This window comes from Pantherophis guttatus, chromosome 10, assembly GCF_059756535.1.
Source record: "Pantherophis guttatus breed Tessera chromosome 10, ASM5975653v1, whole genome shotgun sequence".
Taxonomy (NCBI): Eukaryota; Metazoa; Chordata; class Lepidosauria; order Squamata; family Colubridae; genus Pantherophis; species Pantherophis guttatus.
The window spans coordinates 9,825,126-9,841,164 of record NC_142072.1 but is presented as its reverse complement, the minus strand read 5'-3'; the positions used below and the strand labels follow the sequence as shown (position 1 = coordinate 9,841,164).

Genomic DNA, 16,039 nt, shown 5'->3' with positions numbered 1-16,039 from the left:
ACCAAAATTGGATGCAGTATTCTAGGTGTGGTTTTACTGATGTTTTATAGAGTGGTATTAGTACCTCCCTTGATCTTGATTGTATCCCTCTGTTAATGCAATTTAGGATTGTGTTGGTTTTTTTGGCTGCTACCGCACACTGTCAGCTCATATTTAATTGGTTGTCCGCTAAGACTTCAAGATGCCTCTCACAGTTATGCTGTTAAACCTTGTTTCATGTATTGAGATTAATTCCAGAAATGATGGAGAAATCTGTTCTGCAGACCTAGTCCTAGGCACAAATAGAACTTGATCAGCTTCTTAACTTTTTAATGCTTTTTCCACATTGCCGGAAACCTGGCAATTAAAGGTCATTGAATACAGCCATGAGGCAAATTCTCTCCATAATTGTTGAAGGATATCACAAGATCAGAGAGCTTGTGAAATTTCAGCTGTTGTTTTACTTTTATTTTAAATTTTGTATTTGAGAAATCAAGCTAGGAGACTCCCACAGGTGGGATCTGTCCTGTGTGGTAATCTTTAATTTAGTTTGAGATGAGAATCCAGCCATTTTCTTGCAGGCCTGTCAAACTGGCGGCCCATGGGCCGGATGCGTCCTGCGCAAGCCACGCCCACCCTGGTTCCGCAAAAGCAAAAAAAAAAGTCACGTGATATCACGTGACGCCATCATGTTTGACACCCCTGCTTTACAGCAATCAGAGGCACGGGATTTTCTCCGTATTATAGCAAAGCAAATTTTATTGAATGGGAAAAAAAAAAAAAAAACCTCCGTGAAAAAATATACACAAATTATATGCAAAAAAGGTAATAAAAGTATAGCAAATCCATAATACAATACGCCTAACGTCTCAGCCCTGCACTTAAGCAAAGGAAGCAAAGGAAACAAGAATCTCTTATATGAGGGCTATCCAACTTTGGCGACATTAAGACTTGTGGACTTCAACTCCCAGAATTCCTTAGCCAGGTATGACGGCTGGGGGAATTCTGGGAGTTGAAAGTCCACAAGTCTTAAAAGTTGCCAAGGTTGAACACCCTTGTTTTAAACGCTCTCTTTCCTTAGTTGATAGAACATCTGCTTGCATGCTGGAGGTCCAAGGTTGACTTTCTGATTAGAAGCAAGTTATGGGAAATGCTTCTCCCTGGAACTCAGTGTATACTAGAAGAAGTTAATAAACAAATGGCACTAGTAAAAGCAATTTACACATCTTCCATAACAACCATCCATTTGGGCTTTCCAGAAGACTCCACCTTTAAAAACCGGTGTAAATGATTGGATTGGAAATGAAATTAATGAACTTCATTGAAATCAAATTCATCAGGTTCTAAGACCCTATTAATTTCAATTAATATAAATTTCCTCAAAATCTAAAGGCAGCTGTGTCTGAACTCAACCCTTTTGGTTTTGAGCCAAAAAAAAAAAAAAAGGAACTGAGAGGCCTCCACGAAAAACAACCACCACCTAATAAATAGATTCCCCAAATCTTCCAGGCAGCCTTTTTTGGATATATGGTTATGGGGGCAACTCAGATTCAGTTAGATCTGTAAGCCTGGATGGCTATGCCAGAATCTGTCTACTTTGAATTTTTTTTGTTATTTATTGATTAAATTTTTATGCTGTTCATCTCCCCATATCTGGGCAGAAATAATGGCTCTGTTCAGAGAACAGTAAGTTCACACTTCCTGAATAACTTTTTCAATGATACGACCACCAATGGGGTGGAACAGATGGTGATTCAGGTAAATAACACTAAAAGAATTGGAAGGTACCTTGGAGGTCATCTAGTCCAACTCCCGGCTAATACAGGAGACCTATACTAAGGATTTGAACTGCCAAATTGCCAACCTTTCTGATTGACAAGCTCAGGGGTGAAATGCTCTGAAGTCTGCTATCGGTTCTGTGAGTCTGCTACCGAGTGTGTGCTTCACGCACATGCGCACTTGAGGCGCACCCGCGCAGTGCTAAAAAAAGGAACATTTTGAAGCCTTCCGAGTCTGCAAAGGTAAGTAGAACAGCAAGGCAAGGGGGGGGGGAATCCGTTGTGCCAAGCGATTTACATTAGCTAGAAAGCAGGAAATCTGACGATTCTAGCTAATATAAATCATGTGTCACAGCTGATCGTCGCCCAGCTGATCATCGGAAATACCAGTTCGCCTGAACTGGTAGCATTTTTCACTACCGGTTTGCCTGAACCGGTCTGAACCAGTAGCATTTCACCCCTGGACAAGTTCAGTGTCTTAGCCACTGCGTCCTAAATGTGTCTAATTTTATTTACTTATTTGTTCAATTTATAAGCCACCTCCATTGCCCAAGAGACCCTTGGTGATACACTTATTAAAAGAGTAGCAAGTATGGGTAGTGGGAGACACAGACAGTTTTGAAAATAGACTAAATGTTGATTGAAGTGCAAGATGTTATATAGGGGAAGCCGTCAGGTAGAACTTCACAGTGGAAAGCTTGCACACAACAGTGGAGCTGATCTTCTGAAAATGACTTCAATCTCAGAATTTCTCACTTAATGTTGGAAGGTCAAGGAAGTGGAGGAAGATTATCTGTAAGGAATTCGGGAACCTGGATTTTTCAAGTCGCTGTATATATCCATTCGCTGCCCTTGAAGTTCCTGCAGGGTCAGAAAGAGGGTGTATGTACATTATCATTTTCCTTTTCCAGGAGTGGGATTCACATAATTTACTACTGGTTCACCCAGCACCGAAAATGTGACCTCCACGCATGCATATGGCCTTTCACGCATGAACTTTGCTCCCACGTGTGGCTTCCATGCATGCACATGGCTTAAAAACATGGCTAAATAGGACTGCATAGCGCTGGGGCGGGGTGGGTGTGTGGTGAGCCCACCTGCAGGTCGCTACTTCCGGTTCACCTGAATTGTTCCAAACCGGCTGAATACCACCTCTGTCCTTTTCCCAAAGAATCTTAAGCTCTGATAAATTAGCAACTAGTCCACTGCTCTGGAGTCTATACTCTCCAGAGCAGTGGTGAAATCTAAAATTTGTTACTACCGGTTCTGTGGGCTTGGCTTGGTGGGGATGGGGGGGTAATGTGACTGGATGGGCGTGGCCAATTTTTTTTTTACCTTTAAAACCATTTTTTCTACAACCTCTTCAGCGAAGAGGTTGTAGAAAAATGCTTTCAAAAGGCTCTGACGATCCAATCTGAGTTGCCTGATCGTCAGAGGTTTTTTAAAAAGCCTCTGCCAATCAGGCAACTCAGCTTGGATCGTCAGAGGCATTTAAAAGGAAAAAAAGAGTTTTTTTCTTTTAAAAGCCTTTGACGATCCCAGCTGAGCCGTGCGATCATCAGAGGCTTTTTTTTTTCTTTTAAAAGCATTTTTTGGCTGAAGAGGTTGTAAAAAAATGCTTTTAAAAGTAAAAAAAAAAAGCCTCTGATGATTGTGCGGCTCAGCTGGGCATGTGGGGGGGGGCAGGGATTTTTGCTACCGGTTCTCTGAACCACTCGCCTCCATCACTACCGGATCAGGCAATCCGGTCCAAACTGGGAGCATTTCACCCCTGCTCCAGAGTATATACAGATTATTTGAGAATGTCTAAACATTCTATTTAGCCAAGAGATGACAAAAATTATGAATTAGCTGCATTTAGTGCTCCCTTTCTTAGTAACATTTACAGGTATTGGAACTAAACTCTCAGACTTTCCAGCAAATCTGTGATAAAATTCTTCGTTATTGGGAATGCCTGGTGGGCACCAACTTGACAGCACAGAATCGATAACTCACATTTAAAACAAACACATCATGATTGGATTCATGTTAAGTCAAAACCCAACAAATCACATAGTACCCTGCATTCTCTCTGACTCGGTTCCTACAACATTCTGAATTCTAAACCTGGCTTAACAAAAGACAACCGTTGTGTTCAAAACAACCTGTCCGAATCACGGATGGTGCATCATCACGACAAGCTGGCCCACAAACAAACCCAGCTTTACTATCGCATGCAACCTGGCTTCTTGTAGTAGGGCCAACATTGGGTGCGTGTGTGCAATGTTAAATGTCAACAAGTCCTTGGTTTTTTTCCCCTTCCAGGCTAGTAGAGAAGCTGCAGCTGTCACTCCACAGCCCACAGTAGAGACCTTAGGAAGAAAAGTAAATATAGTGTTTATACGTTATACTTACCTCATAGGGAGATTCATGCTGAGGCTTTTCTGTTAAGAAGAAAGAGAAGGCGATGAGTGCATGAAACATATTTTTGAGATTCCCATCTGAAGAGAACCAAGAGGTGGGAGTGGAGGTTGTGTTATCTCACTTGCTGAAAGATGTGACACGGAAACTGTGGTTAACGGTTTACTGAAAGGCTGCAGCTACAAGCTAGGATTGGCCAACTTGAATCTTCAAACAAAGCCACCTGACCTTCTTTGGGCTTAAAAATAAAAAGAGGCCCTTATGACCATGTGTTTCACTGAACACTAACTTCCTGAAGAACTCTACCTTGTTTCTCGGCCGCCTTCCTCCATTTTAATGCCTCTTTTGTAATACTTCAGATGACAGATAGATAGATATAGATATGATAGAAATATAGATGATAGATCAGGGGTGAGCTTCAAAAATTTTAGCAAGGAGTTCTCTGCCCGGTTGCTGGGTGGGCGTGGCCATGGTGGGTGTGGCCATGTCAGCCTCCTGCACCATGGTGCTGGTGGGGGGCGGTGTTTTTGCCCTCCCTGGGCTCCAGAGGCTTTCCTCAAGCATCCAGGAGGGCAAAAGTGGCCTCCCCAGGCTCCAGAGGCCCTCTGTAGGCCAGAAATGGGGCTGTTTCTGGCCTTACCGAACTTCCGGTAGGCCCGTTTTTCACCCTATCCGAGCCTCCATGCATGCCCTGCACTTACCTGCATCCAAAACGGGCCGTGTGGGGACTCCTGGGAGGGCTGGGTGGGCGGGGCCAGCCAGGAGTGGGATTTGGCGGTTCCCCGAAGTGCACAGAATCTTAGGTAGAGGTTCTCCCGAACCCCTGCGAACACCCAGCAGCCTACCCCTGCTATAGATATAGATCTATAGATATAAATAGATTGAGGGAAGCTCTTCCTTTTTGTCTGCTAAAAATCAGAAAAAGAAAGCATAGGCCCTTCTTCTTTTTTTTTTTCAAAATGCACCAGGTGTCAGCGTTTCAACGCTGGCATGGAGAGCAGAGGAGAGCGAGAGATAAACTCTGGAACGTTTGCCTGCTAAATCCCTTTGAAGCCGGGTTGTCGTGGAAATGAGGGGAGGGGGCACATTCCTGGGGAATGAAGTCTGAAGAATGACTTGGAAGATAGCCAATGAGAAGCAGAGATTTGGGGATCGGAAAGAGAGGGATTGGGGGGCAAAAGGTCAGTCTTGTCCGCGCGGAGTCATGATTGGCTGTGCTCAATTAAAGAAAGATTTCCTTAAAGATTGGCAGTTTGGAAATTCATTTAATTTTGAGATAGCATCGCAGTCTGACACCAGGGTTGTGTTACAATCTAGAACAGTGTTTTTTCAAACATGGCAACTTTAAGAGGGGTGGATTTCAACTCCTAGAATTCTAGGAGTTGAAGTCCACCCATCTTAAAGTTGCCAAGTTTGAAAAAACTCTGCTTCTGCGACCTTGTCTTATGGAGGCTGTGCAGATTGTACTTGGCACGGATGGTATGCTAAAACAGTGAGGGTCAAGGCCATCAAACTCCGTCTACTCTGCCAAGTGCCAATTCAGCACGCAGCCATTTGCTGTGGGCACACGGTCCTTTCACTTAGATCCACGCACCATCAAGCACTGACATTTCTTCAAGGGGAAAGTGTGCACTGGGGACGCGGGAATCTCTCCTCCTTACCACTGCTGGTTGCTTTCTGCTTATAGATGCAGCTGACCACGTAGTAGACTCCAAGAGCAATGAGCAAAGTCAGGAACAAATCTCCCAGCACGATTCCTGCAATGGTGCCGGGATCGATCCGAAAGCAATGGCCACAATCTGAGGATTCAAAAGGATACAACTGTGAGAAGCACAGAGATGTGCTGTCTGGGGCTTCACGTATCCTTTCCAGAGGTGGGATTCATATAATTTACCTACCGGTTCACCCAGCACCGAAAATGTGAGCCCGCGACCTTCCGTGCATGCACTTTTCTCGTACGTGCAGCTTGCACCCATGCATGCAGCTTGAAAACATGGATAAATGGCATAGCAGAGTGCTGGGGCAGGTGGGATGTCCCACCCACAGGTTGCTACTACCGATTCACCCGAACCGGTCCGAACCGGCTGATTACCACCTCTGATCCTTTCAGCCCTAATTTCTTGGCAATGAGAAGCTGGCCCTACCATGAGGTCCTAAGTGCTCTCTGAGCTTGGTTGTTTGCTTTGCAAAACAGATGCTTTATAACCTGGTCAGGTAACATCATCAGTGCTCTGATGATGTTACCTGGTCAGGTAGTGAGACGTGTGCAGCCAAACAACCAAGTTCGGAGAGCACCAAGAATTCCATAACTCAGCCCTGAGCTACAGATATTCTCTTCTATTGGGTTGGTCCCAATAGTGGTGAAATCCAAAAATTTTTTACTAACGGTTCTGTGGGCATGGCTTGGTTGGGTGTGGTGTGGCTTGGTGTGTGTGGCAGGGGAAGGATACTGCAAAATCTCCATTCCCACCCCACTCCAGGGGAAGGATACTGCAAAATCCCCATTCCCTCCTCACTCCCGGGGGAAGGATATTTCAAAATCTCCATTCCCACCCTACTCTGGGGCCAGCCAGAGATGGTATTTGCCGGTTCTCCGAACTACTCAAAATTTCCGCTACCAGTTCTCCAGAACCTGTCAGAACCTGCTGGATTTCACCCCTGGTTGGTCCTACCATTAAGCCAAAGTAACCTTCTCTGCAGAAGCACCCCCAGTTTAGGGCAGATGCAAAGTTAGGGAGTCTCCTTGCATCTTTAATGCAGCTCCAGGAATGTCAGAAGAATTAGCAGCAATATGCACATTTTCTATTTTTTTTACTCACTCCGTTTTCTGCCTGCCTTTGGAGCCTAGAATTAGTTGGAGCAGGTTTGGGGAAAGGGGCAGACAATTGGATCAGGGTAGAAACAGTTTTCAGTGTTAATTTATTATAATCAAAGATCAGCAGAAGAAAACAGGAAAAGCGAGTCGCGGCTGCTTTGCCTGTTGCTAAATTGGCGTTTTAAAAGTTCAGTTTGTAATTTTGATTTATAACTCCAGAGATTGAGTGCAGGGACGAGCATTCTTTTACTTTTATAGAATTATAAAGCATCGGTAAAGTATAGTACCGGCTACATGTTAAAAGGCACCTTTGCTCCACGTCTTGCTACCTTTTTCAGGTGGTGACCATTTCTGCAAGCTATTTTTTCCCCCTACACATAATGCCTTTCCCTCTATGTGAGTTTCACCATTAGGGGCGCTTCCCCATTAACAGTAGAGCAGCATGGTAAAAATTCAAAACGAGTGAAATTTCATTGTACACATAAATTTCAAATTGGCCTATCGGTTTAAGAACAAGGAGTGAGGAAACGGCAAATGACATTTTCTTCCTTTAATAAGGGCCAGACTGAATCTATAAATAAGTACAATAGAATGCAGAACTTGGAGACTAGAATGAAAACACCAGATGCTACGACTTTGCTGACAGCAAGCTGGTGTTGGGTTTGTTCAACAATCTGGAGAAGTCAATTGAGCAGCGATGGCGAAGCTACGAGACAGTGGTGGTATTCAGCCGGTTCTATCCGGTTCGGCCAAATCGGTAGCGGCGGTTGCGGGAGGCTCCACCCACCTGCCTGGATGTCATCACGTCATCACGTCATGCGTGGAAGGCTCTGCGCCAGTGGTGGGTTTCAAAATTTTTTACTACCGGTTCTGTGGGTGTGGTTTGGCGGGCGTGGCATGGATTGGTGGGCATGGCAGGGGAAGGATACTGTAAAATCTCCATTCCCTCCCCAATCTAGGGGAAGGTTACTGCAAAATCCCCATTTCCTCCTGATCAGCTGGGACTCGGGAGGCAGAGAATAGTTGGGGGCGGGGCCAGTCAGAATTTTTACTACCGGTTCTCCGAACTACTCAAAATTTCCGCTACCGGTTCTCCAGAACTGGTCAGAACCTGCTGAAACCCACCTCTGCTCTGCGCATGCGCGGAGGAGGCGTATGTGCTCACATTTGCGAACCGGTGGTGAGGATAAGTGAGTACCACCCCTGCTAGGATATGCATGTCAAAGGTGTCACACCACAATGTTTTGTGGGGGACACATCAGTATTCATGAACACTTGACAACAACTTTTCTCGAAAGCACAAGCCTCTTTCTCACACAATTTTCACAGGCCGTATGACAATAAAGTGCGTTCTTGCGCAGCTTCTGAGGCCTCCAGAAGTGGAGCTTATGAAACTCTCGTGAGAATGGAGTCTGCTTTTGTACAGTTTTTGGAGGCTGCAGAGGCTGCAAAAAAGAGCATTCTTTGAAGCTGCCTCAAGAAGATTAGGGTGGCACCATTCCCCTAAAGCTCACACGCCTTGAAGAATGGCATGAGGTGGCCTTTTTCAGTGACAGTGGTGGCACTAGAGTTGAAGCTGTCTATCTGTCCATCTGTCCCAGTGGTGAAATCCAAATTTTTTTACTACCGGTTCTGTGGATGTGGCTTGGTGGGCGTGGTGTGGTGTGGCTTGGATGTGGCTTGGTGGATGTGGCAGGGGAAGGATACTGCAAAATCCCCATTCCCTCTCCACTCCTGGGGAAGGATACTGCAAAATCCCCATTCCCTCCCCACTCCTGGGGGAAGGATATTGCAAATATCCTTATTGTGGTATTTGCCGGTTCCCTGAACTAATCAAAATTTCCGCTACCGGTTCTCCAGAACCTGTCAGAACCTGCTGGATTTCACCCCTGATCTGTCCTTGTCCATCTGTCTGTCCATCTATCTGTCCATCTGTCCGTCCTTTTATCCATCTATCCGTTCATCTGTTTATCCCCTCTCTCTCCCCCCCCCATTCCCTGTGTGTGCATGCATATGAAATGACAGCAGAATCACGTTGAGCATTTTCCAAATTTTTGACATGCTAAGCCTACAAGTTTCCCCATTCCTGCTATAGAGAAATCTACACAAGAAGGGAACGTACACTTAAGAAATACATACCAATGGAGCATATTAATTACAAATGTTAGCAGTTCTCCTGCAGAGAAGCAATGCGGAGAAACAATTGGCGTGGCACTAAAATTTTAAACAGCAATGGTTTGCCTATTTGTATACCAGAGGACAAGCTGCTTTGTTTAAATCATCTTTCTCCAATATAGTGCCTTAAGGATATGACTGGATTTTAATTCCAGATCTAGCGTGGCATAGCTGTGAAAAATGCTAGACAAGGATTTGCAGCCAGTCACTCTCTCTCTCTCTCTCCCCCCCAACCCACTTCACACAATTTGCTGTTGGGGGGTCAAACAGGGGAGCAGCCAGTGCCATCTTCAGCGGGTGAAACAACAGTATGATATAAATCTGATTGATTTATTATGTGCCATCAAGTCATGTTTGACTTCTAGTGACCACATTGATTTTTCTCCATTAAAATATATATATATATATATATATATCTGATAAAGAAACTCCCATAATCTTTCAGGCAGCATAAATACTCCAACAAAGAGTTGGAGGGGACTCGGAGTTCAAAACCTTTCCACAGCAACCAGACTGGCAAAGGCTGTTCCCAAGACACATTTATTTTTGTGGCACTTCCCTGTTTTCTCTCTGTGTTATTTACAGGCTAGGCAATTATTTATGAACAGGGAAGTGAAATGGCTCTTACCGTTTGCACCTTGGGCAGCTCCTGTGAAAGAGAGAGAGAGAGAGAGAGAGAGAGAGAGAGAGAGAGAGAGAGAGAGAAAGGAGGCCGGGTCTGTTATCTAGTTTGCGGCACCATTTAAACAAGCCCCCCACCCCCAATTCACTTCTTCCAGAGAATGATAGAATGAGTAGCTCGAACACTGAGTTAGACCAATGAAGGATTTCAATGGTGAAGGTGGGAGAAAGGAAAGGGAGACAGGCTGGATATGCAGACCCAAGTTACCCGTGAGACACAGTTACAAGCAAATAATCAATGAACAGATGCAACGTGCTAAAAAAAACCTCATTGGGTTGGAGGCCTTCTGAGATTGCCTGATGTGTGTGCGTTAGAGCAATGGCTCCCACTTCACCCCATCTGAATCCTACATCAACCTAGCCACTTGGATGATGTGAGCTATAGCAAGGGGTGGGCTTCAAAATTTTTAGCAAGGGGTTCTCTGCCCGGTTACTTGGAGGGCGTGGCCATGGTGGGCATGGCCTAGTCAGCCTCCTGCACCATGGTGGGGTGGTGGTGTTTTTGCCCTCCCCGGGCTCTGGAGGCTTTTCTCGAGCCTCCGGGAGGGCGAAAACAGCCTCCCCAAGCTCTGGAGGCCCTCTGGAGGCTGGAAATGGGCTTTTCCCAAACTTCCAGGAGGCCCATTTTTTGCCGTCCCCAAGTCCTGCACTTACCTGCATCCAAAACAGGCCACATGGGGACTCCTGGGAGGGGCAGGGCGTGGTGGGCGAGGCCAGCCAGGAGTGGGATTTGGGGGTTCTCCGAACTGCATAGAATCTTAGCTAGAGATTCTCCCGAACCCGTGCAAACCCCCAGCAGCCCACTCCTGGCTATAGTTCATGAAAGCAATCTTTCACCCAGCACCCCCCAATAGAGGGTTTATATCTATGGGGTGAATTTTAGGTTTGTAAAGCCATCAGGGAGGCAATAAACAATTGGTTCCCTTTTGCTTCCTTTGATTGCTTTAATCTACAGAAATCAACACAGTAAAGATTCAACATTTGTTGAATTCAACAGAGCCTTGATAGTACAGGGGTTTAGTGCACCCTGTAATTAACACAGCTGCCTGCAATTTCTGCTGGTTCGAATCTCTCCAAGGCTCAAGGTTGACTCAGCCTTCCATCCTTTCTAAGGTAGGTGAAATGAGGACCCAGTTTGTGGGGGCAATAAGCTGACTTTGTATAAAACATACAAAAGAATGAAGGCTATTGCTTAACGCATTGTAAGCCGCCCTGAGTCTCCGGAGAAGGGCGGCATATAAATCAAATTAAAAAAAAAAAAAACATTTGTGAAAATAATCCAGACTGCAGTGTTTAATTTTTCCAACCTTTTTCAAGAAGGGGAAGAAGAAAGCTCCGTCTGGCAGTGTTGAGAGGCGACTGTGTTGTGTTGAAACGGAGCTGGAGCTGGTTGCTCTTGTTAGTATAAACCTTCCGTTTCACTCGGCATAATTATCTGTGTTACTAAATCAATAAATTTTTTGAGATTGCGCAACTGGGGTTGAGTTATATATTAGCCTAGGGAGTTGACAGCGCACTAGGCCACAATAACATAACCGAGATTAAAATTATGCCACCTTTATGCCAGTTGTACGAATAGAGCTATTGCTTAATCTGGTATTTTGTGAGTGTAAACCCGGCCATCAGTGATCTTTTCAAGCCCAAAGATGCTGGGTAGAATGTCTTGGAAGTTGGGGGGGGGGGGAATCCATCTCCCAATTTATGTCTCTTCCCCCCAAGTTCTCTCATGATTTAGAAGAGAAGGAGTAGGAGAAAAACACGGTATTTTAAACGTTTAAAATAAAAGATGTAAGCGAGGAGGATTTATACTTGCTGTGCAGATTGTAGCTGTACTGTTGTACACAATAAGCCATAACATATTTTCTCTGAGGAATGTATCACAGGGCTATTATATCATGCAGAGGCTCAACGTTTTTGGCCGGCCCTGTCTTTCTTTCCCCTAGATCGGATTCTTTGCAACTGATGTGAAGGCTTGTACATTTTCGACATAATGGAACAGGAATTACAAAGCCCATAACTGATAGCTCAACAGAGAACCAGAAGACCCAAGGAATCATTTTGTACTCATATTCTCATATTGCATTTCCGTGGTCGTGAACACCCCAAAATTTTTTCCAGAGATATTTTTTCCTCTGAAACTGTTTGGTAAGGTGTCCTATAAGATTGCAGGCTTTAGAGAAGCCACCAACCCTTCAGAGATATAGCAAATAATGGTTATTTAAAAAGATGATTTGGGAGGCTGTAGCTAGAAAAGGGCCAACAGAAGAAAGAAGAAGAAGAAGAAGAAGAAGAAGAAGAAGAAGAAGAAGAAGAAGAAGAAGAAGAAGAAGAAGAAGAAGAGGAGGAGGAGGAGGAGGAGGAGGAGGAGGAGGAGGAGGAGGAGGAGGAGGAGGAGGAGGAGGAGGAGGAGGAGGAGGAGAAGTAGAAAAGAATTCTTCTCATGATTTGGCTTTGGGAGGCCACCCCCAATCCCAGAAGACTAGTGAGAAGGATCTATGTGCTTTAACACGTCTTTTCCTCTTAAAATGCTTCCTGAGAAAATGTCTGGAAATTATATTCATCAAGGGATAGTCAATAAAAGGCAAATCCTTTCTAAGCCTGAAAGCCACAGGAGATTAAAAAAAAAAATGGGACCACGAAATCCAAAGGAGGCCAAGATAGAGAAGGAGACTAGAAAGGATTGTTCCAACTTACCCAACTGAGGCCAGCTCAAACCCAGGAGAATGGGGAGGATGGGGAATCCTAACTGTGCCATATTAGAGGTTCCCATTCCCAAGCTGGGGGATTGCCGTTGACCCTGAAGACTTTCTTGTTGGGAAGGAGCGTCCAAGCGTGAGGGCGTTGGGACTGGAGGGGCAGTGGTGACATCCGTCTGAAGAGTGAGAGAACAGGAAAAGAAATAGCTCTAAGCAGGAAACCTCAAAAAAGGGAAGAGGTTGTCATCGTGATGGGATCAAGTCAGCAAGAACCCTCATGCTCACCGCTCCCCCCCCCTTTCTCCGGAAGTAACTCCAATTTAAAAAGAAGAGGCTGAGAGCTCAGCTTTGCTTCTGACCTGATGCAGCTTCGGTCACGTTGCCTGTATGTTTGTCCTTCCTTTTCCTCTTTTCTTTCTTCTTTGCCTTTTGGGGTTTGCTTAGTTCCAGGAGGTTTTTTTTTTCTCTTCCTTTTAATTCTTCCGATTTCATTTTGGAGTTATTGTATGCCACCCAGAGTCTTGATGGAATTGAGTGGTGTAGAAATAATAAGAAATGTAAAAGTACCTATCTATCCGTCTGTGCGTCCATCTATCTGTCTATCTATCCAGCTATCCATCTGTCTGTCTCTGTCTGTCCATCCATTCGTCCATCCATCTGTCCATCCATCCATCCACCCACCCATCCATCTGTCTGTCTGTCTATCTGCCCCTGTCCATCCGTCTATCCGTCTATCCGTCTATCCGTCCATCTGTTCGTCCATCCATCTATCATCTATCTGTCTGCCTCTGTCCATCTGTCAGTCAGTCCGTCCGTCCATCCACCTGTCTATCTGTCTATCCGTCTATCCATCTATCCGTCTATCTGTCTATCCATCCATCCGTTCATCCATCCATCCATCTATCATCTGTCTGTCCCTGTCCATCTGTCAGTCAGTCCATCCATCCATCCACCCATCCACCCATCTATCTGTCTATCTGTCTATCCGTCTATCCGTTCATCCATCCGTCTATGATCTGTCTGTCTGTCCCTGTCCATCTGTCAGTCAGTCTGTCCATCCATCCATCCATCCATCTGCCTGTCCATCCATCCGTCTGTCCGTTTATCTGTCTGTCTAACCGTCCATCTGTTCATCCGTCTATCAACTATCTATCTATCTATCATCTATCTATCTATCTATCTATCTATCTATCTATCTATCTATCTATCTATCTATCTATCTAGCTAGCTAGCTAGCTAGCTATCCAATTTATATGCCCATCTCCCTCTTGGTGGTAACTCTTGGTGGTTTTTCACCCCAGAAATGGAAAGAGATGGATATGAAAGGACGGGTATAAGTGTAGCATCCCTTCCCAATGTTTTGATTTCTGATTTTCTACAATCCTTTGCCAGTGACCACAATGAACATAGAACAGAGAATAACAGAGTTGGAAAGGGTCTTCTAATTGGAGGTCTTCCAGTCCAACCATTGGATGAAGCTGAAAGAAAAGGATGTCCAATATAGTAGGCAGGAACCAGTTTGCCGACACATAATCTTAATAATGGGAACCCGTCTGTAAGGACTATGCTTCACTGAGACTGAAATAATTCTGACAGAGGCGTCTTGTGTAAAAATATAATTTACTTTAAAACATTTAAAAGGCACTATGTCTTTAAGAAAACACATTAAAAACAAAGTCTTATCTGGGTATGTGAAGCAAGGCTATCTCCCTAGATCCCTCTCCACAATACCGAAACAGTTCACAAAAGAATAAAGCTAGCATGAAGGTAAGCAGCTTCGGCGTCAATACATCATCAAGGCCATCAGGTCCCTGCAAACCAAAGGGACATGGAAAGGAGAGCATAGGAGACTGAGATCCAGTTGATAACCACAGTTGCCAAAGGTAGAATGCAAGAATTAGTGATTTGAATTGAGAAGGAAGGAAGGAAAGAAGGAAGGAAGGAAGGAAGGAAGGAAGGAAGGAAGGAAGGAAGGAAGGAAGGAAGGGCTATGGAAGGTATTAAGAAGACAAGTATTTTAAAGGTGGGTTGGAAGGTAGGCAGCAGGAAAACACCTCAAGAAATAACTCATTAAAGCTTCTGCACACTTTTGTTGTTTCCTAGTTTCCTAAATTGAGAACATCAAGAAAACAAGCAAATAAAAGAACCTCCTTAGGCAACAAGGTAAGAGATAATGTTGCAAATGCATATTCTCTTTTTATATAAAAAGGTCTTCTCAGTGGGTCTAAAGGACTTGGGTCCGGAAAAAAAAAAGAATGATTCCCATTGATGAACTTATTTTTCAGTTTTCAATCAATCCCAAACTAAATGTATTTATTCATTATTTGAAACTTGGCGTCTCATAGGCATCTGAACTTTGTAGGGCAGCTTGATGATAATGTTGGCAGGATAATATTGAAAGGATCTGCAGAAAAAGCAAGAGACGTTTGCAAAAGGGGACTGGAGGCTAAAACATATGAAGAACGGTTGCAGGAACTGGGTATGTCTAGTCTGATGAAAAGAAGGACTGGGGGGGGGGGGCGGGGAGACATGATAGCAGTGTTCCAATATCTCAGGGGCTTCCACAAAGAAGAGGGAGTCAAGCTCTTCTCCAAAGCATCTGAGGGTAGGACAAGATGCAATGGGTGGAAATTAATTAAGGAGAGAAGCAACCTAGAACTAAGGAGAAATTTCCTGACAGTTAGAACAATAAATCAGTGGAACAACTTGCCTCCAGAAGTTGTAAATGCTCCAACACTGGGAGTTTTTAAGAAGATGTTGGATAACCATTTGTCTGAAGTGGTGTAGGGTTTCCTACCTAAGCAGGGGGTTGGACTAGAAGACCTCCAAGGTCCCTTCCAATTCTGTTATTCTATTCTATTCTAAAAGCTCTGAGCCTTAGACCAAATTCATGCAAAAATTCACCCATGGGACAATATATATGTTGATGTTAAGACAAACGTTCTCTGCCTTCATTTATTAGAATGTTTAAATACAATGCAAGTACGAAGAAGCGAAGGAAAAAATAAGAAATATAAATGTAGAATTATGATTTTTGCCCTTCTTTCCATTGAGTAGTTACCGTCTTACTCTTTCCTCTCCCACCCTCTTTTCATTTATTAATTAATCAATTAAATTTATAGGTTGCTCATCCCACTCTGCAAAGTGACCTTGGGCTTTTACTTCTGCCTCCTCTTACTTTATCATCCCCTCCCCCCTTTAACTCTTTTTAATCCTCAGGTTGATAAATCATCAATTCAGTCTTTTCTTGTTTCAGCAAAAAAAAAAGTGCGTATAAGGTTTCCAATCTTTCAAAAAAAAAAAAAAAGTGAAATGTAAAATTTGTTACTGCCAGTTCTGTGGTTTTGATGATCGGGTGGCTCAGCTGGGCATGGCGGGGGGGCGGGGATGCAGGGATTTTTGCTACCGGTTCTCTGAACCACCCGCCACCATCACTACCGGATTGGGCGATCCGGTCCAAACCGGAAGCATTTCACTCCTGCTTCCCCCCCACACACTAAATTGGTCAGCTTCAC

General features: G+C 44.4%; 2 protein-coding genes across 2 annotated transcripts in view; one reads left to right on the top strand and one right to left on the bottom strand.

Annotated features, from left to right (window-relative positions):
- Nucleotides 1-718: 718 nt before the first annotated feature.
- TYROBP (transmembrane immune signaling adaptor TYROBP) lies at nucleotides 719-12,722 on the bottom strand. The gene is made up of 5 exons (XM_060693989.2): nucleotides 12,523-12,722; nucleotides 9,776-9,796; nucleotides 5,819-5,956; nucleotides 4,152-4,180; nucleotides 719-2,618 (listed from the first exon to the last, which is right to left on the bottom strand). Exons 1-5 carry the CDS (start codon nucleotides 12,596-12,598, stop codon nucleotides 2,547-2,549), a joined length of 336 nt encoding a protein of 111 aa, XP_060549972.1. The 5' UTR covers nucleotides 12,599-12,722; the 3' UTR covers nucleotides 719-2,546.
- LOC117669233 (IgGFc-binding protein-like) overlaps nucleotides 7,649-16,039 on the top strand; it is a 67,681-nt gene continuing 59,290 nt past the window's right edge. The window contains exons 1-2 of the mRNA XM_087876703.1: nucleotides 7,649-7,813; nucleotides 14,628-14,687. The gene's annotated coding sequence lies outside the window, so the exon portion shown is untranslated. The remainder of the gene's footprint in view (nucleotides 7,814-14,627; nucleotides 14,688-16,039) is intronic.